Here is a 24,190-nt window from a genome sequence, read left to right on the forward strand (position 1 = left end):
TAGATAAAGCTGCATCCTTGTCATTTTGGAACAAGATTGCTTGGGTAATTAAATCTGGCTATTTAAATATCCAAAACAAAAAATCAAATATGTTTATTGGAATGAACCCATAAGGTAAGCAGTAATCTTCAAAAACATCTGGGGCATTTGGCAAAAAATAAAATAAAATTGCAAAATGAATTAACTCCCAGTGCCCCCCTCACAATGCCACTGTGGTCTTAGAATGCCAACTCCTAAGACCACCTCCTGGAGTTGTCTTAGGTTTAATACATTGATCCGCTCCATGTGACAGCTATGCTCCATTTCATTCTTTGTACTACATTTTTTTTTTTTTTTTTTTTTAGTTTAATTAGTTTTTTTGTCTTCTGTTTAGGAGATGAGGAAATGGTGTCAATGGACTCCTCGCAGGGAATTCAAATGAATACACCTTCAGATGAGCTCTCAGAATTGGGCAAGTGCCTTCTCCAGAGTGAGGTAAACATTTATTTGTGCTCTCCATCAGTTTGCTGCAATATTTGGGCTCTGTGAATGGAGTAAAATGTTTTACACCCACTTTTTTGTTCTTTTTTAGGATATATATATGACTCTCCTGACTATATGTTTTAACTCCCTTTCCTGGAAAGACACAATAAACTGTCAACGGTGTGCTAGTGTGCTTTGCTGGACTTTGTTAAAACAGGTACTTATTTTTCTCTCCCTTTTAGGGAATTGTTTCTAGAACAGAGAATTCACCAAATATTTCTGTCAGTTATCATTAGAATTGCATTCTAAAAATTAGTTTTTTTTTGTTTTGTTTTTTACTTTTGAATTCTTTGCACTATGAAAATACTGTCTATATGTGGATTAATTCATTTGCAGGTGCTTGACTGTAACCTTCTCCCAGACGCTGTGACATGGCTTTACACCAGTGTACTGAAGGGTCTGCAGATGCATGGGCAACATGAAGGCTGCAATGCTGCACTGACTCAGCTGGCCTTGCTCATCTACGAGTCTCTGGTGCGTAATGCCAGCTCAGCTGTGATATCTTGAAAATGTAATTTGGCAAAAAGATAAACTTAATTTTTGTCCTCTTACTAGCTATGATAAACTAAATTTAAATCAAAATATACAGCAGTGGAAAAGAGATTGCTTCAAATTTTTATTTAATCAGTATCTCTGTGTATGGCAGCCATTCCAGTGTCTGTTGAATTCCAACACAGGCACACCTCATTCTGCTTAATGAAGTACTGATTAGGAGATCACCTAAACCAAATCTAATTTAATGAGGAAATGTTTTAAAAGCACTGCTGTGGTTATTGCTATCCTCTAGCAAGGGGACCATGTGGATGGCAAAAACAGTGCTAGTAGTACCTCAAAAGTAAATGGAAACAAAAAATAACTACTTGCAACGCCAAAAAACTGTAAAAGAGCAGTTTTGAATAGGAAAAATAAGTGTTTAATTCTGGCTTTACTGGCAGGAGTGTCAGGTTGCTTCCATCTTTAAAATGTCATAGACAAACCCTCTGGAGTAGATTCCCGTGTATACACATGTTGAGGCATCTTCTCCTGATAACCCCGAAAATAACTTAAATTACTCTTTCAGTTTTGATTGTACAGACGAGCAATACATCAATCGAATCTGTAAAGGGTCTACTTTTATTTGTATACAGACATAATAATAAAAAAACTTTGTGAATTTTTATAAAATAGAGATAGCATACAAGGTGCACTGTCTGGAGCCTTGGTCTGCGATGATCTTCATTTAGAAATACGTCATTAAAATTAACTCTGTGAACACTCAATGAAGAGACATGAGCGATATATCTATAGAAAGCTTGACATGTATACTTTTACCCTGCTGTGATAAAGTAATCCATATGAAATCCATATGTCTTTCACATCTCCCTTCATTATATCTAATGCGACCAACCCCACGCGCTGAACGCGCTTTATAATATTATAAAGATTATATATTTATTATATAAGATTATAATATTTAACTTGCAGCTCACGGCTTGTAAATGCCCATACAGAAAATAAAGCAGGGAGAGTGTTCTTCACCATTTTTTTTTATTTGTTTGCTTCGTGCTGAGAGGAATAAGACATAATTCACCCCAAGAAGATGTGCTGAGGATTACCTCAGGATTTGAGTTTTGGATTTCCTCAGAAAAAGATTGAAGCGCTTTATTCAGCAGAGATCATAAACATGAGTAAGTCTCTTTTTATTTATTTATATACTATATGTACTAGTTTTCACATAATGTGTAAACATTTTACCCGATTTACAAACTATAATTCCTGACTAAATGTATATTCAAGTCAAACATTATGAAGTTTCAATAACAATATACACTATACCAGACTGAATGGAAAATTGGTAAGTGGACCTTTCAAATTTATATTTGATACCTTTCAAATATAAATTTGAAAGGTCCACTTACCAATTTTCCATTCAGTCTGGTATAGTGTATATTGTTATTGAAACTTCATAATGTTTGACTTGAATATACATTTAGTCAGGAATTATAGTATAATACTATACTCAAATATAAATTTGAAAGGTCCACTTACCAATTTTCCATTCAGTCTGAGGTCCACAAAAGTGACCGTCAAATTCCAAATACAGAACTCCAACAACAAAAAAGGCATTCCCCAAAACTTTTGAACTATTCACAAAAAAAATGACATGGTAGAACTTTTAGTGTGAAAGGTGACACCTTCTTTGCGCCACCAGTTGTTTAAACTTGGGCATAAAAGGTGTTAGGGCCAGGCGGAGGCACTGATGTAAGTGTTCATTGGTGAGTGTGCTGCGGTAAGCGTTTTTCACCATGTTCATGGTTGAAAAGGCAGATTCACAGCAGTACGTTGAGGGAAACATTGTGAGAATCTGAAGGGCCATCTTCTGCAGCTGAGGAACACCTGCTGCGGTAACCATCTTCGTCCAGAAGGTGACAGGGTCACAGTGAGATTCCTGCAGTGCTATGTTTTCTTGGAGCTCAATTAGCTCTGTTTGGAGAGAAGCAGCATTGGCCCATGGGAAGACTTTTGTGACTTCAGTTGAGAATTATGCAACTTTTTTGACAAGAAATGGATTTTCAATGCACAGCAAGACGTGTTTTGCCAGAGGGAAATCTTCAAAGCGAGTTTGGAAATTTTTATTCAGCTTTTCCAGGAATGACTGTTGTCATTACTTCTGAATACTTTTCTCCAAGGCTGGCACACAAAACCATCTGGTGAATTATGCAGTGGTATGCCATGAGGTCAGGGTGGTGAGCTCTCAAGCGTGACACCAATCCCCTCTCTTTCCCAATCATACATGGTGCACCATCAGTAGCAATGGAAACAACATGCTTCAGGTCTATCTCTCTATCTCTAAGTATCTTTGTCACTGCTTCATAAATGACATCCCCCCCCTTGTGTGTCCTTGGAGGTTTGTGAGACCCAAAACATCTTCATGAAATTGTCCCTTTTCTTCATCAAAAAATCTGACAAAGACCATGAGTTGTGCATTGTCTGTGTTATCTGTGGCTTCATCCACAGTCAATGAAATGAATTTGGCTTTTTTAATAGCAAAGCTAAGTTGTTCAAGCAAATCATCAGCAAGTATTTCAGTTCGTCTTGCAGCAGTGGAATCAGAACAGGGTATTTGGTAGGGGAGCAGCTGTTATTACACAGAGCCATTGTTAATTGAGAAGATGTGCAAATCCACTTCATTTTCAGCGTTTTTTGGCGCATCTTCTCAGTTAACAACGGCTCTGTGTAGTAACAGCTGCTCTATGTGAAATCACGCACCTGATGGAATTAACCGCTGATTAGAGAACCGGCTTTACTGACGAGATGCGCATTAACGATCGTCCGATCGTGATCGGAGCGCCCCTAGTATTTGGCTTATTTTCTGGATTATTTCATCCTTTTGAGTGCCTTCAAACGGAGCAGTCACCACTTCACTCATACACTCCTTGACTATTTCAGCATCAGAGAAAGATTTCTTGTGTTTTCCCAGGACCCATGCTATTCTTAGTGAGGCTTCCGTTTGCCCACTCCTGTTGTGTGGCTGATCTAACTAATACACTGCTTGTAGCTTCATAGGATGATTTCAGGTGCAGATTAAACACATTGGTTTTCTGCTTCCCGCGGGGAGCACAAATGCATATTTTTCTGTCCACTCACTCTTAAACTCGCGGTTTTCAAAATCAACTTTTCTTTTCTTATCAACGGCCAACTTTGAGCACGCCATTTTCACTTTCAGTCAGCAAAAAAAAAAAAAAAAGGTCAGTTATCGATATTTGCACTGCTCGCAAATGGTGAGAATGCCTGTTCGCCTGACCGCCTGGCCCAGAAGATGTGATCGGTAGATACATCTGGCTGCCTTGAGTGAGCGAGCGAGTGACGTAGTGACGACGTTGCTATAGCGACGCTGTTACAGCTACTGTGATTGGACAAAGATGAAGCAGCCAAACCAAGTAGACGCCTCAAAGATAAATAGCGTGGAATCACAATTGCTCACCCCTTTGAAAATTAAGGATTATGATTAAATTAGTATGTTGTGTTTGGCATCGGTCCAGATTTAACCGCGTCTGGGTCCGGATGCGGACCGGAATTCGCCTATTGAGTACCCCGAAAGCTTGATGTAAATAAGATAAATGTAAAAAATAAATGTAAACGTAACAAATGTAACAAACAATGCTGTTCTTTCAATTTATCCCCCCAAAAAAACTAGAAAAACATATTCTCAGCTCTTTTCAACATTAATAATAATAGCAATAAATGTTTGTTTGTTTTTTGCTGTTGTTGTTTGTTTTTGTTTTTTTGTAGAAAATCAGAATGTTAGAAGGATTTCTGAAGGATCGTATGACCGGAGTAATGATGCTAAAAATTCAGCTTTGAAAGTCAGCTTTGATTGTTCCTAATAAACTGTTTAACTGAACTCGCAAATGGATATTAAATTATTTTGTGGGATAATGAAATATATTCTAAATAAACTACTAATATAAAAATATATAGATATATTTTGTCCTCATATTCTTTCTTGTAACTCTTCCCTCTCAGTCACACACCTGACTGAATGGCTCATTATGCAGCTCATTATATGGGCCTTTGTCTTCTCAGGTGTAAATCACAATATAATGCTGATAGTTCTACACAAAAAGTGTCTTAGAAAATTTAAATCAATATATTATTTTCTGTGAGTGAGTAAACAAGATTATTTTCACATAATTTAGAAAGAAAAATTCTAGGCTACAAGCTCCAGTTCTCAAAAGTCCTGGGAACCAATGTTCAGTGTGTGTTTTATGGCCTTATCCCAATTTAGTTTTTTTAGTTTTTCACTAACCACGCATAAACATTGTTTTCTCAAAAACAAAATCATGTACATACATGCGGCTATATTATTATAGCCCAGTTTGTGCTGATTAGTGATATTTGACTTTAGCCCAGTGCTTTAAGTGGGCCGGTACTCAGTACCGCCACTTCCAAATGTAGCTCTTGAGCGTACCGCCACCTCTCCGTGCACCCAGAACGTGCTTTTAGCGTACCGGTATGCTCATTTGGACATCTGTTTTAATAGAGGTTTTAATCTTTTGCCTGCGCTGCCGCTTTTCAGAGCGCCCTTCACAATGCACGCTTCCTAATTCTTCCCACCGATAGCAGAGACTACATTACCCATACACCCTTGAGTTTTACACGTGAAAAGCGCATGCATTGCTTTTTGCTGTCAGTGTCAACAACTCAACTTGGCCGGAGATGGTTTGTGAAACGCTAACTCTCAGCTCTGTAAAAATTCAAAAACAGTGAACAACACTTAATATGCTCTTCTTGCTTCAGACTCTAAGTACTAAAAGAACACGGTCAGAATCAGATGACTTGCTGGCTGACATCCCACCAAGCCTGAATGATATCGCTGCAGGTCAGACGCAAGCTAATGAAGTAATGCAGCTCTTTCTAATGTTATTTTTTTTTTCAAAATCCTTTTGCACTTTTTTTTTTATGTTCAGTAGCTCTTTCTGAGGGTATAATAAAAGGATGTATTATTTTTTATAAGGTCGTCTGTTGACTGCTGTATATAAAACAATTTAAATATAGTTGTTACCTCAGAGGATGAGGGGAGTCATAAAAAAAAAAAATTTGTCCACAAGGTGGCAACACTGCGTCTATTCCTTTACTGGCCCGGGCCAGTGTTGCCACCTTGTGGACAAATTTTTTTTTTTTATGACTCCCCTCATCCTCTGAGGTAACAACTATATTTCAATTGTTTTAACAGTTTTCCCGCGGAATAGGGCTAATTTAACACCATTGCCGGAGGTCTTTTTTCATATCTACGGGTCGAAGCAACTCCAACAACACGATATTTATCCCCTGGAATGTGAATTTAAGCAGTGGACCCCCACCAAAAATCACGATTTTAAATCCAATTGAGCTAGTTTTCTGCTTGTTTTGAGTAGTATTTGGGTGGGTTTTCTTGTGAAAACCTGGCGACCCTGATTGATAGAGACACAACAAGAACAATCTACTAGACCACAACATCAGCGTTGACAAGCGGTTGTGTAAGGCAGTTATGGTAGTCAACTCTAGTTTAAACAAACAGAGTGCTTTCGATCATAATGTATTTCAAGAAATAACGCAGACTGGATGAAGGTGATTATCAAATGCAATAACGTTACACCGGTAGTTTAAATGTCTGTGCGTTCGGCTGAACACACATGCTGGCTAACTGCTTAGGACCAATGCGCCAGTAGCACTTTAAACAACAAAAACACATGCAAATGTGTCAAAATGCACTGTTTTGGCGAGCGATTTTGTAAACACGGCCTTAATTGAGTAATTGTAAAACCGGATATAATTTTCAGATATACATCATGCATGTCAGATTTTAAAGAGGCAGCGCTGCTGTGAAACTTGCTGAAGTCTGTGAAATCACGGAAATGAAATAGAGAAATCACTAGACTGTTCTAGTCGCTGATTAAATTTTGTAGCTTGAATAATTAATTATTCTCTAAATAATTAATTAAAGATTAATATATATGGTTTATGTATATACAATTTATATTTTGTGAAAATTGTTTTACATTTTCTTAAATTGTTATATTTTCAGAGCCTAGGTAAAGTTAAAATATATATATATATATATATGTATATATATATATATATATATATATATATATATATATATGTATATATATATATATATATGTATATATATATATATATATGTATATATATATATATATATGTATATATATATATATATATATTAGGGGTGTAACGATACGCGTATTCGTATTGAACCGTTCGGTACGACGCTTTCGGTTCGGTACGCGGTACGCATTATGTATACCGAACGGTTCGTTGGAGTAATTAATTATATTTGAAAAAAAAAAAAGAGAGAGAGAGAAATATAATGATATGCGTTCAACAAGGTAGCCCAATAACCCAAACAACGTAACAGGCAACGCCCCTGACACTCCCGAAGAAGAAAAAAACACCATCTTATATGTTTATGTTAGGCTACTCAGCAGGCGCTCGCTCACTCAGTACGCGCTGAAGGCTCGTTGCAAAATAGCCAATGCGTTTAACAGACTAGAAATGAGAAGATCCTCCAGTAACCAACAGGTCTGGTGTTTGGGTGCACTTTGGATTCCCTTTAAGCTATAATGGTGATGGCAAGAGAGTGGTGGATAAAAAAACAACGGTATGTCGCATCTGCAACATGACAGGGTACACCAGCGGGAATAAAAAAAAAAAAAAAAAAAACACCAGCGGGAATATCTGGGATATATGCGTCAGTACTATCTGGGAAAAGACGAAAAAAAGGAGAAACATGCACGCAGCAAACTATCCCTGCAGCATTTAGAAACTATAGCTTACAGGGAATCCAACCCAAACACCAGACCTGTTGGTTATTTTAGGATCTTATATTTCTGGTCTGTTAAAGGCATTCGACATTTTGCAACGAGCCTTCAGCGCGTGCTGAGTGAGCGAGCGCCTTAGGGGCCGTTCACATATCGTGCCTAAAAACGCATGGAAAACGCTAAGCGCGTCTTTCTCCTCCTTTCCAAAGCGCTTGGGCAGAAGCGCTCATGAGGCGTCTGTCTTTGCTAAGCAACAATGACGTGCTCTCTCCATGAGACGCGGAAATTTCAGCGAAGGATAAATGGATTTGCAGCTCTAAAAATCGCTTGCAGTAGCTCTGCTACTAAATTTATTTCAAAATTGCAATCCATATACAACTATGATCAGCTGATCCTTCATCTTGGCTGAGCTCTCAACGTTGTTACGGGAAAGGATCAAGCTGATTGGTTAGTTCTTGTCACATGACCCGCGGTGCGCTTGCGGCATTCTGAAAAGTTGAGATGTTTTTACATTTTGCTGTATCTAAAACGTATCGAACCGAACCGAACCGAACCGTGACATCAGTGTATCGTATCGAACCGAACCGTGAATTTTGTGAACCGTTACACCCCTAATATATATATATATATATATACATATATATATATATATGTATATATATATTATACTGTAATGGCTAAAATTGAGAGGAAGATGCATTTAATAGAGACATCATGAGCAGTATTATCAAAAATGTGTTAGTAATAAAGAAACTTTGTTAAGAGATGTAATTAAATATAAATTTAAAAATACCATCTTTGTTGTTTCAACATTCATTTGAAGGTGCAGTGTAAAATTATGACAATATATTGATAATCATTTAGTCATGGTTAAAGAAAATGTTTGAATATATATATATTTTTATTGACAGACAACACAAATGTTAACCTTTCATAGATGTTGCTGTTGGTAATATTAATTCATTTTACTACTGAATATGCATTTAATTGTAATTAATGATTTTATAGAAATAAAGTAAACACCCCCCCCCCCCCCCTTAAAGAGATTGGGATGGCCCCCAACCCTCTTGGCCCCCTTCAAATTTTCAATTCTATAATCTGATCTTCAGATGAAATTAATTGAATAGCCCTGCTCTAGGCTCTGTGCCACACAGCCAGGCCAAGAAAATCAGGGTTATTCCACCGAATATAGATTTTTCTTTTTTAACTCTTCCTAAGTTAAAACTTTATTAGTGTGTTTTTTAAAACTTGAACTTGCTTTTCTTTGCCTACATGCAAAAAATTTCATTCTAAATATATATGTATTTTTTTATTTCAAGCAGTTGTCATTTTCTGCAAATAAATGCTCTAAATCACAAATGTTTGTCAGTAGTTGTCAGTGCAGACACAAATGTTTTCAGTAGATCATACAGTATAATAAAAGAAATATGTTAATTTTACTCAAACACATACCTATACCTAGTAAAACTGGATTTTTGCTCTTCCATAAGCAAGTCAAGTCACCTTTATCTATATAGCGCTTTAAACAAAATACATTGCATCAAAGCAACTGAATAACATTCATTAGGAAAACATTGTCAATATGCAAACTGACAGTTAAAGGGAGTTAGTCATCATTGAATTCAGTGATGTCATCTCTGTTCAGTTTAAATAGTGTCTGTGCATTTATTTGCAATCAAGTCAACGATATCGCTGTAGATGAAGTGTTCCCAACTAAGCAAGCCAGAGGCGACAGCGGAAAGGAACCGAAACTCCATCGGTGACAGAATGGAGAAAAAAACCTTGGGAGAAACCAGGCTCAGTTGGGGGGGGGGGCAGTTCTCCTCTGACCAGACGAAACCAGTAGTTCAATTTCAGGTTGCAGCAAAGTCAGATTGTGCAGAAGAATCATCTGTTTCCTGTGGTTTTGTCCTGGTGGTCATCTGAGACAAGGTCTTTACATGGGATCTGTATCTGGGGCTCTAGTTTTCCTGGTCTCCGCTGTCTTTCAGGGATGTAGAGGTCCTTTCTAGGTGCTGATCCACCATCTGGTCTGAATACGTACTGGATCCGGGTGCCTGCAGTGACCCTCTGATCTGGATACAGACTGAATCTGGTGGCTACGGTGACCTCGGAATAAGAGAGAAACAGACTAATATTACCATAGATGCCATTCTTCTATTGGTGTAGCAAGTACATCTGGTGGTATGGGAAGTGTTCCCGGTTCCGGTTTACCTAGTTAATGCAGCCTAAAAATCCTTTAATGGATTTGGATATTAAAAGCATATTAGTGTGTTAGGTGTAAGCCAGGTTTAAGAGATGGGTCTTTAATCTAGATTTAAACTGCAAGAGTGTGCCTGCCTCCCGAACGATGAACAAAGGTAGGTTATTCCAGAGTTTAGGCGCCAAATAGGAAAAGGATCTGCCACCCGCAGTTGATTTTGATATTCTAGGTATTATCAAATTCCCTGAATTTTGAGAACGTAGAGGATTATAATGTAAAAGGAGCTCATTCAAATACTCAGGTGCTAAACCATGGTCATACTTCCTGGTTCTAGTAAGAAATCTTGCTGCTGCATTTTGGACTAGCTGTAGTTTGTTTACTAAGCATGCAGAACAACCACCCAATAAAGCATTACAATAATCTAACCTTGAGGTCATAAATGCATGGATTAACATTCCTGCATTTGACATTTGAGAGCATAGGCCGTAATTTAGATATATTTTTGAGACGGAAAAATGCAGTTTTACAAATGCTATAAACGTGGCTTTCTAAGGAAAGATTGCGATCAAATAGCATACCAAGGTTACTTACTGATGAAGAAGAATTGACAGAGCAGCCATCAAGTCTTAGACCGTGTTCTAGGTTATTACATGCAGAGTTTTTAGGTCCTATAATTAACACCTCTGGTTTTTTTTTTTAAAAGAAGAAATTACTCGTCATCCAGTTTTTTATATCGACTATGCATTCCATTAGTTTTTCAAATTGGTGTGTTTCACTGGGCCGCGAAGAAATATAGAGCTGAGTATCATCAGCATAACACCATGTTTCCTGATGATATCTCTCAAGGGTAACATATAAAGCGTGAAGAGTAGCGGCCCTAGTACTGAGCCTTGAGGTACTCCATACTGCACTTGTGATCAATATTATACATCTTCACTGCTACGAACTGATGGCGGTCATATAAGTACAATTTAAACCATGCTAATGCACTTCCATTAATGCCAACAGAGTGTTCAAGTCTATCCAAAAGAATGTTGTGGTCAATTGTGTCAAACGCAGTGCCAAGATCCAATAAAACTACTAGAAAGATACAACCACGATCAGACAATAAGAACAGGTCATTTGTCACTCTAAGGAGAGCAGTCTCAGTACTATGAAACGGTCTAAATCCTGACTGGAAATCCTCACAGATACCATTTTTTTCTAAGAAGGAATATAATTGTGAGGATACCACCTTTTCTAGTATCTTGGACAGAAAAGGGAGATTCGAGATTGGTCTATAATTAACTAGTTCTTTGTGGTCAAGTTGTGGTTTTTTGATGAGAGGCTTAATAACAGCCAGTTTGAAGGTTTTGGGGACATATCCTAATGACAATGAGGAATTAATAATAGTAAGAAGAGGATCTATGACTTCTGTAAGCACATCTTTTAGGAGCTTAGGTGGTATAGGGTCTAACATACATGTTGTTGGTTTAGATGATTTAACAAGTTTATACAATTCTTCCTCTCCTATAGTAGAGAATGAGTTGAACTGTTCCTCAAGGGGGTCTATAGTGCATGTGATACTAGTCTATAGTCTATAGTCTGATGTGATACTGTAACTGAAGGCTGAATGGTTACAATTTTATCTCTAATAGTATTGATTTTAGAAGTAAAGTAGTTCATTAGTCATTACTGCTGTGATGTTGGGAAATGTCAACACTTGTTGAGGCGTTATTTTTCGTTAATTTAGCCACTGTATTGAATAAATACCTGGGGTTATGTTTGTTTTCTTCTAAAAGATAAGAAAGGTAATCGGATCTAGCAGTTTTTAATGCTTTCTGTAGGATAGGTTGTTTGCCTCTATTTGGTCACACCAACATGTTGTTGTAAAATGTATCCATTTGATGAATAAGAAGCTATGTGCATTTTAAAACTAGACAATACAGTTTCAATAATTGTTTACTCTAGACAATATGGTATCAAGAATTGTTTGCAGTGCTCACGATAATACTGTAAATGTTTATTACTGCAATGTATCATGTTGCTAAATACCAGCAGATGTCTATTTCTATATAGCTGCAACGTCCTATACAGCTTTTGTTACTGCAGATGCTTTAAGGATGATTTAATTGAACTGTATTTAAGGTTTAGAAGGAATGGGTCTAGACTGTTGAATACTGAACTTGTTTATTTTTATTTTATTTTTATTTTTTTATGGAAGTCTAAACCAGTAGTTTAATCACATATTTAAATATAGTTTACAATCATTGGCCTCCCATGGTTCCTTATCTTTGCTGCAATTGGAAGCCAGTAACAACTTCCATCAGCAAAGGTGTATTCAGTAGCTTGATGTTAATTTAAAAAGCTTTTCACAATAAAACATACATTGTTTTTGTGAAGTCATCTTAATAGTGTATATTTACAGAAAATATGAAGACTATAATTATTTTTATTTTTGTAATAAAAAAGTTTTAATTGCATGTGGTGTAAGTCACCCACCTTTAATGTATTTTGTTATGCTGAAATGATGTTTCGACACTTGAAATTTTGCTCTCTACAACTCCCTAGTATCTGTGTAATTTACATAAGTCAGGGACGCTCATGCTGATCCTCATAGACGGACTTAGAATTGTGACCACTGTGGTATGTTTTATTTTCAGTACACAAAGAACAGTAATGTTAACACTAGCTAAAGTACTACTGAATGCACCTTTACATGATTATGATAGCGACTTAACACTTGGTGAGAAATGTAATTAGCAATGATTTAAGAGTTTTTCATTCTAATGTTTCTGTACAGAGGCCTCGATACACTGAGCTGCGTTTCATCATGAATCAGATCCCTGATATCCATGTTGAGGCCCTGGAGCAGTTTGATCAGAAGACCATACAATCCACTGTATCAAAGGCAGGAGAGAAGAAAAAGAAGGAGCAGTTTAAAAGGCTCATTGCAGGCACTGTTGGGGTATGGCCACTTTTCTTACTTTGTTTACATTGTCACCTGTGCTCATATTGCATGTAATCAAGTTATTTTCATTTTTTTTATAATATTGTTTGACATTGATATTGTCTATTTTTTTTAGTTCTGTATGGTCAAGTCTAGTCCTTGTATTCTGTCCGTGCTGCAATTAGGTTGCACATCAACAGATAATTAAACAGGATCAGCGCTGAAGAAAAAGTCAAAACTGAAGTAGTTATTTTCCAGTATTTGTAATCATCAGTTATACATCGTTTTTTGTAAAACTGTAATGCAAACACATTATACATTAAGTATAAAGTATGACTAAAAGTAATTTTTTAGGAAAGAAAACAGCAAATCTAGTATTACTACGAGAGATAAAACAACAACCTTCTTATTCAAATGAACCACAATTGTTTATTTTTAAATGGCATGAAATACTTATTTTTTTTAAATAGATGAAATTCAGTAAAACAATTAAACTTACAGAAAATGGCCTATGTCACAAAATTACACAAATATAGCTTTTATCAGGGAGACATCTGCTGCTGCATCACTGCTTTTTTGAAATTAAATCTAGGATGGCCATGACCTTAAAGGGGTCATATGATGCTATCTAAAATATCATCATTTTGTGTATTTGGTGTAACAGAATATGTTGACATGCTTTAATGTAAAAAAAAAAAAAAAAAAAAAAAAACATTATTTTTAAATACTGTAGATTACTGTAGGTCTTCTATGCCTCACCTATCTCAATAGCAGACATTTTTAGCAAAGCCCCTCTGATTGGCCAAACATCACAAGCGCACGTCATAAATGTAATGCCCCTTTCCATAATCGCGAGCTTCAGCTTTCAAAGTATATATCAAGACAGTTAATAATGTTATTAGTTTTACCATCACTTCAGGGCAACAGAGTCGTGTGACACAGACAGTGCTTGTTCTGTTGTGCTGTTCTGTTGTAAACAAATCTTAACAATGATTCCTTATTGCATCTACTTCTGGAAGGCCAAAGTGCTTTTGCTTTCGCACAGAAACACATACTGTCTCCCTGACATGGCTGCATCATCACTACCTTAGTTCCTGAAACCACACCTTCTTTCCTCACAAGAACATGTCGTCGCCATTACACAAATAGTTCTAAATTGTGATGTAGATATGTGGGGGCATGTTTGAATGAGTTAAGCCTGCTATATAAATAATGCTGACTGAATTGCACCACTGTTCTGTTGTGATTTTTGGTTTGAAAATATTTTTGTTAAAGTGACTAAACCATAAACCAGCTTTTTTTAGTTAATGATCTATAAGAATGGGGCTTTATTAGTGTTATCAATGCTGTTCATTGATTCGAGTAACTTTTTTTACATTTGAGTATAAAGTGTGGTAACACTTTATAATAACTGCACACTATTAATCATTAATTAAGCATTAGTAAACAGATAATTCATAATTTATAAAGCATTAATAGACAGTAATAAGCAGTTTATAAATACAGATATAAATGCTTTATTCTTGATTTGAAAGCATATCTATAATGTGTTTAATAATTGTATTATCATACTTTATTCATGATCAGTTTATCATTTCTCAATGAAGTATAGCATTATTTACAAACCAGTTATTTAGAAGTTGCCAGTGATTCATAAGATCACAAGAAATGTAGTAAATTCAGGTAGTTATAAAGCATTTAGTAGTGGTCATTTAACTATTTATGTGAGCTCATCTAAAGTGAGGAGTAGTTATGCCTTGTAAAGCATTTATAAAGGATATTTAAAGGCTCAGTTATCTTTTTCTAAACAAAAAACGGAAACAAACACAACACAGTGATACAGAACATAAAACATTTGTAAGTCGCTTTGGATAAAAGCGTCTGCTAAATGATTAAATGTAAATGTAAATGTAAAACACTATAAGTAACTATTACTATATGTCTGAATAAAAATATGTATGAATGCACATTTAAATAATTTATTAATCATTTACTTACAATTTCTAAGTGATCTTATGAACCACTGACAACTCCTTAATAACTGGTGTGTAAATAATGCTATACTTTAGAAATGATAACTTGATCATTAATAAAGTATGAATTTTTTTTTTTAAACACATTATAGATATGCTTTTAAATCAGGTATAAAGCATTTATATCTGTATTTATAAACTGCTTATAAATGTTTATTAATGCTTTATAAATGATTAATTAACTGTTTCCTAATGCTTAACAAATGATTAATAGCATGCAGTTATTATAAAGTGTTACCAAGTGTTTTAATTCTACAATATATGGTGTAAAAACGTCTGAGTGCTGCCCTCTTCAGGTTGAACGGTGGCTACTGCAGTTGATTTTTCCTATTGGATGTTGCGGTGGCAGATGATGTAAGCAGTTTCCAGCTCACCACGCCCCTTGGTACGAGCTACCACGCCCTTGGGAGTATAAAACCATCTTGTTCCGTCAAAATCACTGTAGTGAGTCAGGAGTTGAACTGCGAGCATTGAAAACGATCAGGATAGACTATTATAGCATCTATTTAGCATATCAATTATATAGATATTTAGATCTTCAAGTTAGCGTAGATTTATCTGTATTTAGTACAGTGGTCAGGATGGTACGTAGGTGTGTTGCTCTTTGTGACAGTACTGCTGGACTGCATAGTTTTCCAGCAAACTTTAAAATTAGGCACCAGTGGTTGCATGCACTTGGCCTGGAAGACCGTGAGTTCCCAGATAGAGCTGGAGTGTGCAAACTGCATTTTAAACGGGATTGCTTCTCAAGCGGGATTGCTTTTTTGAAGCTTTGTGTTTACAGTGTGCAATATAACATGTGTTCATGTATCGCGTGTAAGAAAAACAGTATTTTTCACACAATTCACCTATCTGTATACTGCTGTTTTCACTGTCATAAAAACGGGCTGATGTCTTCCTTGTTCTATAAAGTCCCTCCTTCAGAAATATGTAAAGCTTTCTGCTTGGGCCAGTGGTTCCTGATTTGTGATTCAACGGCAGCTGAGTGCATGCGGCCCTCCTGGAAACCCGAGTGGACTAGTTTTGAGAAGCAAGTGGGCAGGAGCATGTGCTGTGGAGATGTACTTATAATCACAGGAGCATTTTTACTGATGAGAGCGCATGAAAATCTCAAAAAAGTTTTTTTTGCACAGCCCTAACATCAAGTTAACAAAGCTAAACAGCTTACAGAAACTGTTAAACGCACCAACTTAATAAAATACACTTACCGGTTGTGGTCCATAAACAACGCCTTCTCCAGACAAAGAGAGAACTGTTCCATCTTTCAAGAATAATCTTTGTGCGAATCCATCATTAAACTGATTGAGATTGAGGAAGTTGTCCTGCACAGTTTTACATGTGGATTATAATTTTCGGGAACCGAGTTACACATAAATTGTAACCATTAATCTCCAAGTACAGTGTACCTGGGAAGGCCAAACAAAGATGATTGGACTCCGCGATGAAAATAACAGCGTTTCGACGACATGGCGAAAAAAGCAGCTCTTCCTCTTCTCCGTCGGAGCGCAACAAGACCACGCCCCCTTTTTGTGAATTCATGTGGGCGGAGGTTAGTCAAAAAACTGTTTCAGTGACGTCATTACTGCAGGAACTAGAGGGATGTAGTCCAAATGGGTCGTTTTTTGTAGGCGAATTCTGTTAAATAAAATATCTCGCTTGGCATTGAACTTTGAGCTTTAGAATTGTACAGATATTGTTTATACTCTAACAACAACATTACACACTAACTAAAGTTTAAAACGTGATCATGAAGAACGGGACCTTTAACCAAATCGAGCAAAAACTGACAGCATTGTACTAAAATGCAGAGCTGGGCAACAATCACATCCAAAATAAAATGTACGTACTATTGTGTACATAATGTGTACAGTATGTGTGTGTACTGTGTATATTTATTATAAATATTTATAGACACATACAATATTTTTTGAATACTTGCATGTGTATATTTATATAATTGATATTATAAATATATTTAATATATAAAAATAGCATATCTTATATCTTAAATGTATACATGCATGTGTTTATTTGTATACAAATAAATATATATAGTATACATACATTTCCATATAAAAATTTTTATTGTATTTTGGATGTGATTACTAAAATGCATATTGACACTCTTATAAAATAAATGTAAAAATTTAAAATGCCGTTTTCAGGTTAAACTTCACTCTCTTGGCCGTGTCATGTTGCTTAACTAGGCTACATGTTATAAATATAAAAACGTTACATTTACTCTAGTAAGTTTCCTTAGTGTGCGGAGCATTCATTTGTTTTGATTTCTCCACAAGATTGTTATTGACTAAAGTATTTCTTTAGTAAATTATTAAATGATTACATGTTACACTGTATTTGGGATATTTATAAAAGGTGGAACATGTGCTGAATGTTTCATTTCAATTAAGTGAAATTAGAAAGCAGTTAGACCGAATTTACATTAGTTTTAAACAAGGACTCGGGCGTGAGTCGACGCAGTGCTTCAAGCCTGATCCATACTGCCAGATATGCTCATGGAGATTTGTGGTGTAGGGCCGCGCAAGAATATAACCGAGCGTTACAAAACAAACTGGGTGAGTGCAGCAAGTGTGAACAGCTCATCCCTAAAGCAGGATGGGGAAGAGAGGAGCGAGTATGAGAGCATTCAGAGACACAGGCTGTATGCGGTCTTCCAAATTGGGAATAGCAAACATGCAATAAGAGATGCTCATGATATGCATTGTGTTGCAGCTCTTGTAAATTATATTTTTTGTTTCGTTGTCTATCTTTTCAAAGCGTAAGTTACATAACGTTTTTCTTTAGTTTTAATTTGTCTAACTATCAACCTGACTCCGTAGGGGTCTCTCCTTCTTTCCGTGCATTTTTTTTTTAATGGTGGGTGTTTACACAGTTGGCTAGAGCAGAGTTGATTGGGGAGAGTGGAGGTGCCCTCACTGTATTGGTAAGACTGTCACTCAAGGCTGACAGTCATGCATATGCTCTGAAACAGAGCAGGCTTTTCGCAGGCAGGCTTTTGCGATAAGCAAATCGCAATGTCTCAAATCGCGATTTCGATTAATCTCACAGCCCTAGTCCATGGTTGAAATAAGACTTTCTGACATTTGTTAATTTTGTGCTTTAACCCTTACGCGAGGATGAAAACATCCACTAAATTAAACTGCTGTAAAAATGTATCAGATAAATATTTTTTCATTTTTTTTTTTGCATAAATCTATTAATCAACCTCAGTCCTGATCAAAACTACCAAAAGTAAAAAAAAAAAAATAAATCCAAGATTTTAACTATTCGAATAACCAAGTTCATAAATGATGTCACTGATTTGGGGAAAAAAACATACAAAATTACATATTTTCAATATAAAAAGTGATTGTGGACTGGATTTTTTTTTTACCTTTTACCACAGTCTTGGGCATGTCAAAGATTAGTAGCAACACTGGCTTTGATGCATTTTTAGTTTTTGTGCAGCATTAAATTTAATTTTTTTCTCCCTCATTTGTTGTTGGTGGCTGTTTTTGCCCCATTGACTTCCATTATAACGACATTTTTTGATTACAAAGCCATGACGCCATATAATCATGCATTCTTGATTGTTTGTGGTTTTCCCTTTTGGGAAGAGGTTAAATTTGTTATTTTTACAGTTGATAACTAGGTGGGTCCATTGACCCTTTAGATAGGCCTGTGCAAAAAAGGCTTAGTTTCTGGCTTGTATGGAGTTATATGGAGTATACAGTAGGTGGACAGCCTAATTGGGAATTACCGCCGCGCGTACTGTAATTCAGTCGCATGTTAAAATCATTCACGAAACTATCGCCAGGTGGTGCAAAGGGACAGATTATGAAATGAATGTAATCGTAAAATGAGATAAAAGGATGTAAAACAACAATAACATTGATATAACATTGTAACATTAAAAAAAAAAAAACATAAAATGTACAATTTTTTTATTTCAAAATGTAGGATAGTCTTAGGCTACAGTCTACAAAACAAAAATTAAAAGCCCTTAACACAAAGGATCATATGCATGCTATTTTTATTAAACGGTAAATAAATATAAGGCCTATGTATGTATGTGTATATAATAGGGCTGGGAAAAACAATTATTTTTAAAACGATTAATCTAGCGATTATTTTTTTCGATGCATCGATTAATCTAATGATTAATTTTTTCAGACCGATTCGATTTTGATTATCTCCCCATTAATTGACTACTAACAATTTATACATGTTGATTTACATCTGAATGAAAAAAAACATGAATTCCTTAACATTGCAATATATGTTTTAGAGAGAGAGAGAGCAAGACAGCGCTCGTGTAGTTTGACTGTGAGTGAGCGAGCGCGCGTGAAACTTTGGTGTTTCGCCCTTTTTCTATCGTGTTTAATGATTTTGATTAATATGCACAAGGGAGAGAAAGAGCAAGAAGCGCTCGTGTTGTTTGAAAACTGTGAGTGCGTGCGCAGCCGGGGCTCTCTCTCGTACGCGCCCTGTCAGGCGCAGCAGTCATTCTATTCTACATCACCCACCGATCAAATAAGGCTTTGACAGCCGCCAAAAAAAGAGATCAATGCAGAAAAACCCCTGGATTGGTTATATAACGTTGGACAGAATGTTGATCCGGCCATCGCGTATATTCAGCGCACGTAAGGTAAACGTTTTACAAACGTTTTTTAGAGAAATAAAAACGTTGTCGACGTATTTTTTCAACAACGTCATCGATGACCTCGACGCGTTGTCCCAGCCCTAATGTATATTATATATATATATATATATATATATATATATATAAAAGCTAAACGTTTTCATTTCATTTTCATTTCGGTTCATTCTTGGTTTAAACACCGAGGTGCAAGGACCCTATTGTATCTGCTCCATTTATTAGGGGCCAAGCACCGAAGGTGAGTGGGCACCTATTGTATCCGTTCCGTTTATTAGGGGCCAAGCACAGAAGGTGCTTGGCCTCAGATGGGCTCAGATCATCTTAAGACCATGCTGGAAAAAAGTGATGGAATTCAAGTTGATTCGTCCAATCGTTCTCGAATTACACGTGAACAAATTTGACAAAGTACGCAAAAATAAACGTGAGGCTATATCTCGGCAACGGTTTGGCATATTGAGACCAAACATGATGTGTGTTATAAAAAGCATGAGCTGAGACTACCTGCAGTGTTTCGTCGCAGCACCACCTAGTGGTCAGGAGATATGAAAAATGTTTATTTTGGCTTATAACTTTTGAACGGTTTGGCTAAAAATCACACAACTGGTCTCCTTCGATTCAGTGAGTCATGTCGAGTCGAATGATATCCAATTTCATTTTAGGCGTCGGCCATTTTGAATGATGTTTTAAAATGGTGTATTTTTTTAACGCAGCATCGTATCATTACGAAAATGAATACAAAAATATTCAGCTCCATGCCCTGAACATACTCAAAAAGTGTGGTGGCAGCGCCACCTCGTGGTCAAGAGATAAAATGAAATATCACAAAAATGCTAATAACTTTTGAATAAATTCGACTATTGAAATGAAAAAGATCTCTATATTATCTCTATATACCCACTATATTCTGTGGGTCATGCCGAGAGCATCGATACCAATTGTGCGAAAATTGGCCATACTTCCTGTCCGCCATTTTGATTAATGTTGAAAATATACTTTTTCGAACTCCTCCTAGACCGTTGGTCCGATTTTTACTAAATTTGACGCGGATAATCTTCTGACCCCACTGGCCAAAAGTTATGTACTTCGTGTCGATATAGGAAATGGTTCTCATTTAGCGCATCAAAGAATTTGCTGGACTGATGCCAAAATGCATTTGAGGCTGTATCTCTGCAAAGCTTTGACATATTTGCACCAAACTTTGTATCTGTTATTGTCACCTCAAACTGACCATGCAACATAAATTTGGTAACAGCGCCACCTATTGGTCAAGAGTAATAAACCATTCATTAACCATGAATAATTACACTTTTAAAAATGCTAATAACTTTTTATTGCATCAACCTATTGGAATGAAACTGATCTCAAAACATTCCTTGGCTTATGCCGACAACATAGATACCAAATATTCCAAATTAAGCCGAACTTCCGGTCCGCCATTTTGATTTGTTGAAAACTAATTTTTTTCTAACTCCTCCTCAACCGTAGGTCCGATTTTCACCAAATTTGAATCAAATGATCTTCAGAATTTGCTGACACAATGTTATGGATTTTGTGTCAATAGACAAAACTGTTTTCGCACACCATCGCAACGAATTTGAGGCATCATGCCAAAATGACTATCTCTGCAATGCTTTAGCATATTGACACTAAACTTTTTGTGTCTTATTGACATCTCACACAGAACACACCAGAATGATTTGTTTACAGCATTACCTGTTGGTCAAAGGTGAAAGGCAATTTAATCTTATTACTAGTGGTTGTATTTATGATTTTTCAGCCATTTCAATTACAATCATCCTAAAATTGCTGTAATTGCTTACTGTTGCATTTGATGTGGTCCTCCATGCCATGCTTACCTCCTAAATTTGCCGTTGGAGTGCTTGGCCCCGTAATTGCTGCTTGCAGCTATATTTATTATTATGGCTCAAGCCTGGAGGGCGAGAGCCCTATTGTTTTCCTTAGGATTATTTGTTATTATTATTATTATTATTTATTATTATTTTTCTTCAAGGTTTCAGGGGCTTTTGGGGCCCTTAACATGCTTAAAAAGTATTGAAAATTGGCACACACATTGGAACCTGCGGCCATTAGGTCCGGGCAGAGACTGATACACAGGCGTGGCACAGGGGCTCTACAGAGCCCCCTGGAATATGGAGGGCCATATATCATACATACTTGCACGTAGACGTACGAAACTCGGTACACATATAGAACTCATCAATACAAACAACTTTCGTATTGCATGTCATAGGCTCCGCCCAACAGGAAGTTGGCTATTTAGGGTTTATTATTCATATTTGTCGTCAAAGTTGTGGGGGCTTTTGGGGTCATACTCAAAAACTCTTAAAAATTTGCACACACTTTGGAATCTGTGGCCTTAAGGAGCCTGCAGAGGCTGGGACCCAGGCGTGGCACGGGGCTCTACGGCGCCCCCTGGAACACAGTCATAAATGTTGACGTAAAGCTCACACATACTTGCACGTATTAATATGAAACTCAGTACACATATAGATCTCATTGTGCCGAACAACTTGCGTATTGCATGTCATAGGCTCCGCCCAACAGGAAGTCAGTTATTTAGAGTTATGTAAAAATCGCAAGCTCTGGAATTTGATATATCCGATTGTCACCAAACTCGGTCAACATGATCTCAAGACATTGGGGATGAAAAATTGCCAGGGGATTTTTGATATCTCAAACGGTTTGCTCGTGGCGAGGCGTTGAAATTATGGCGAGAAATGAGAAACAGGAAGTGTCTAATACCATCCACATACATTTCCTGATTTTAATCAAACTTCATCAGATTATTCGTTGTATGATGTCGATCGCATATATATGACTATTAGGAGTCAAAGTTATAGCGCCACCAACTGGCAGCAGGAAGTGTCTTTTTCAAAATGCTTTAAATTCAGCATCTTATTTTTACTCTATTTGCTTCAAACTTCATCAGAATAATGTTAAAACACAGCCGATATAAATCTGCTGGGGGGATATTGATATCTAAAAATATTGTTGCCGTGGCAACATGTCAAACTGGAATACTTCTCAGGTGATTTTGAGGCATTTGCCCGTTGCTGTTGATAATAGGATTAAACAAGTGTATATATGAAATATAAACATGCGCAATTATACAAAAATTATACTTTAAAAAAAAAAATTATACAAAAATCATTTTTTAAAAACTAAAACAAACAAATTGTTTGGACTACAACAAGCATTTTCCGGGATTTGTGATATCACAAATATTGACGAATGGGATGTGAATTGGTTGAGCTGCACTAGAGAAGGCAACGAGTGTGATCTATACGTAGTTGACCATGAAGACTGGAAGAGAAAAAAATATCTCCTTATATTCAGGTGTGCAGAATTATTAGCCACTTTTTCCTTTACTGATAAAATGAGCAAAAAAAAAGACATTTCACTCAGACTAAAAAAAAAAAAAAAAAAATTATTAAAACCTCATTACAAAGTAAAGACATGACCACTGGATAGCAAAATGCTTACTGGGTCAGAAGGGTCATAAAAAATAGAACAGAAACACCTAAACTGCAAAAGAATTAAAGTGAAGAATTAGGTGTGACACTATCAGGGAGCATTTAGTCTACAGTGCCACCATTTTCCAGAACTGCAACCTTCCTGGAGTCTCAGAATCACAATATGTCAGGAGAGACGTAATAGATCCCAAAAAATGACTTAATAAGAATAGCATGACGTATTGTGGAATATTATTTATTAAGACCTTATATATAGGCTTTATGAACAGATAGGTTTTGAGTGATTCTTGAAGGACTAGCATCACCTCCTCTTGTGCGACGGTTTGAGGAATATATCTTCCAGATAGTACCGCCACTCCCTATATGTAGAGTATGCGGTCTTTGTAGGGCACCAACTCCCAGAGGGGGCACCATCCCAGTTGCTCAAAAAAACAAAAAAAATAAACATGCTCCATTCTCCCATCCGCGCTCGCGACCGCTCGCACCTCGTGTTTGCGGCTCAATGTTCGTAATTGATGGATGGACATCTATGCCTGGGTAAAAGCCCAATAGCATTTGAGGAGAAAGACTTGCAGTCATAAAACAAGTGTAATGTGTTAATTTAGGTGTCAGCTACAATGCACACCTTACAAATTTTTTATATATATTGAAATAGAGTGTTACTAAAGTTATGTATATTGTTCTGTGTATGTGATTTCAAAGTCTAGATGGGTTGGATTAACCCTTTAACTGCCGTATCCCTTAAAACTTGATTGCCAGAGGGTTACTGTAAATGCTTATGCCCCCTGGGCACAGTTTTCACTGATGGCTTGAGCCCGCCATCACTGCTTGCAGCTATATTTAGGGCCCGAGCACCGATGGTGTGAGGACCCTATTGTATCTGCTCTGTTTTTTATTATTATTCTTCCGCTTCTCCAAAATGAATCGCATTTTTTAGGGCTTAAACATGCTTAAAAAGTCATGAAACTTTGCACAAGTGTCCAACGTGGTGAAAATTTCCGTCGATTCAGAAGAGGGTGTGACAAAATGGCTCGACAGCGCCACC

At 36.6% G+C, this 24,190-nt stretch overlaps 1 protein-coding gene across 2 annotated transcripts in view; it reads left to right on the forward strand.

The window, feature by feature from the left end:
- The window catches only part of LOC127970069 (exportin-5), a 173,632-nt gene that overhangs the window by 112,528 nt on the left and 36,914 nt on the right, over positions 1-24,190 (forward strand). The window contains exons 29-32 of one of the 2 annotated variants that reach the window (XM_052572303.1): positions 374-474; positions 572-679; positions 859-996; positions 12,812-12,976. In XM_052572303.1, the coding sequence (XP_052428263.1) occupies positions 374-474; positions 572-679; positions 859-996; positions 12,812-12,976 (512 nt within the window). The remainder of the gene's footprint in view (positions 1-373; positions 475-571; positions 680-858; positions 997-12,811; positions 12,977-24,190) is intronic. The other variant, XM_052572304.1, reaches the window with a different exon arrangement.

This window comes from Carassius gibelio, chromosome B13, assembly GCF_023724105.1.
Source record: "Carassius gibelio isolate Cgi1373 ecotype wild population from Czech Republic chromosome B13, carGib1.2-hapl.c, whole genome shotgun sequence".
Lineage (NCBI taxonomy): Eukaryota > Metazoa > Chordata > Actinopteri > Cypriniformes > Cyprinidae > Carassius > Carassius gibelio.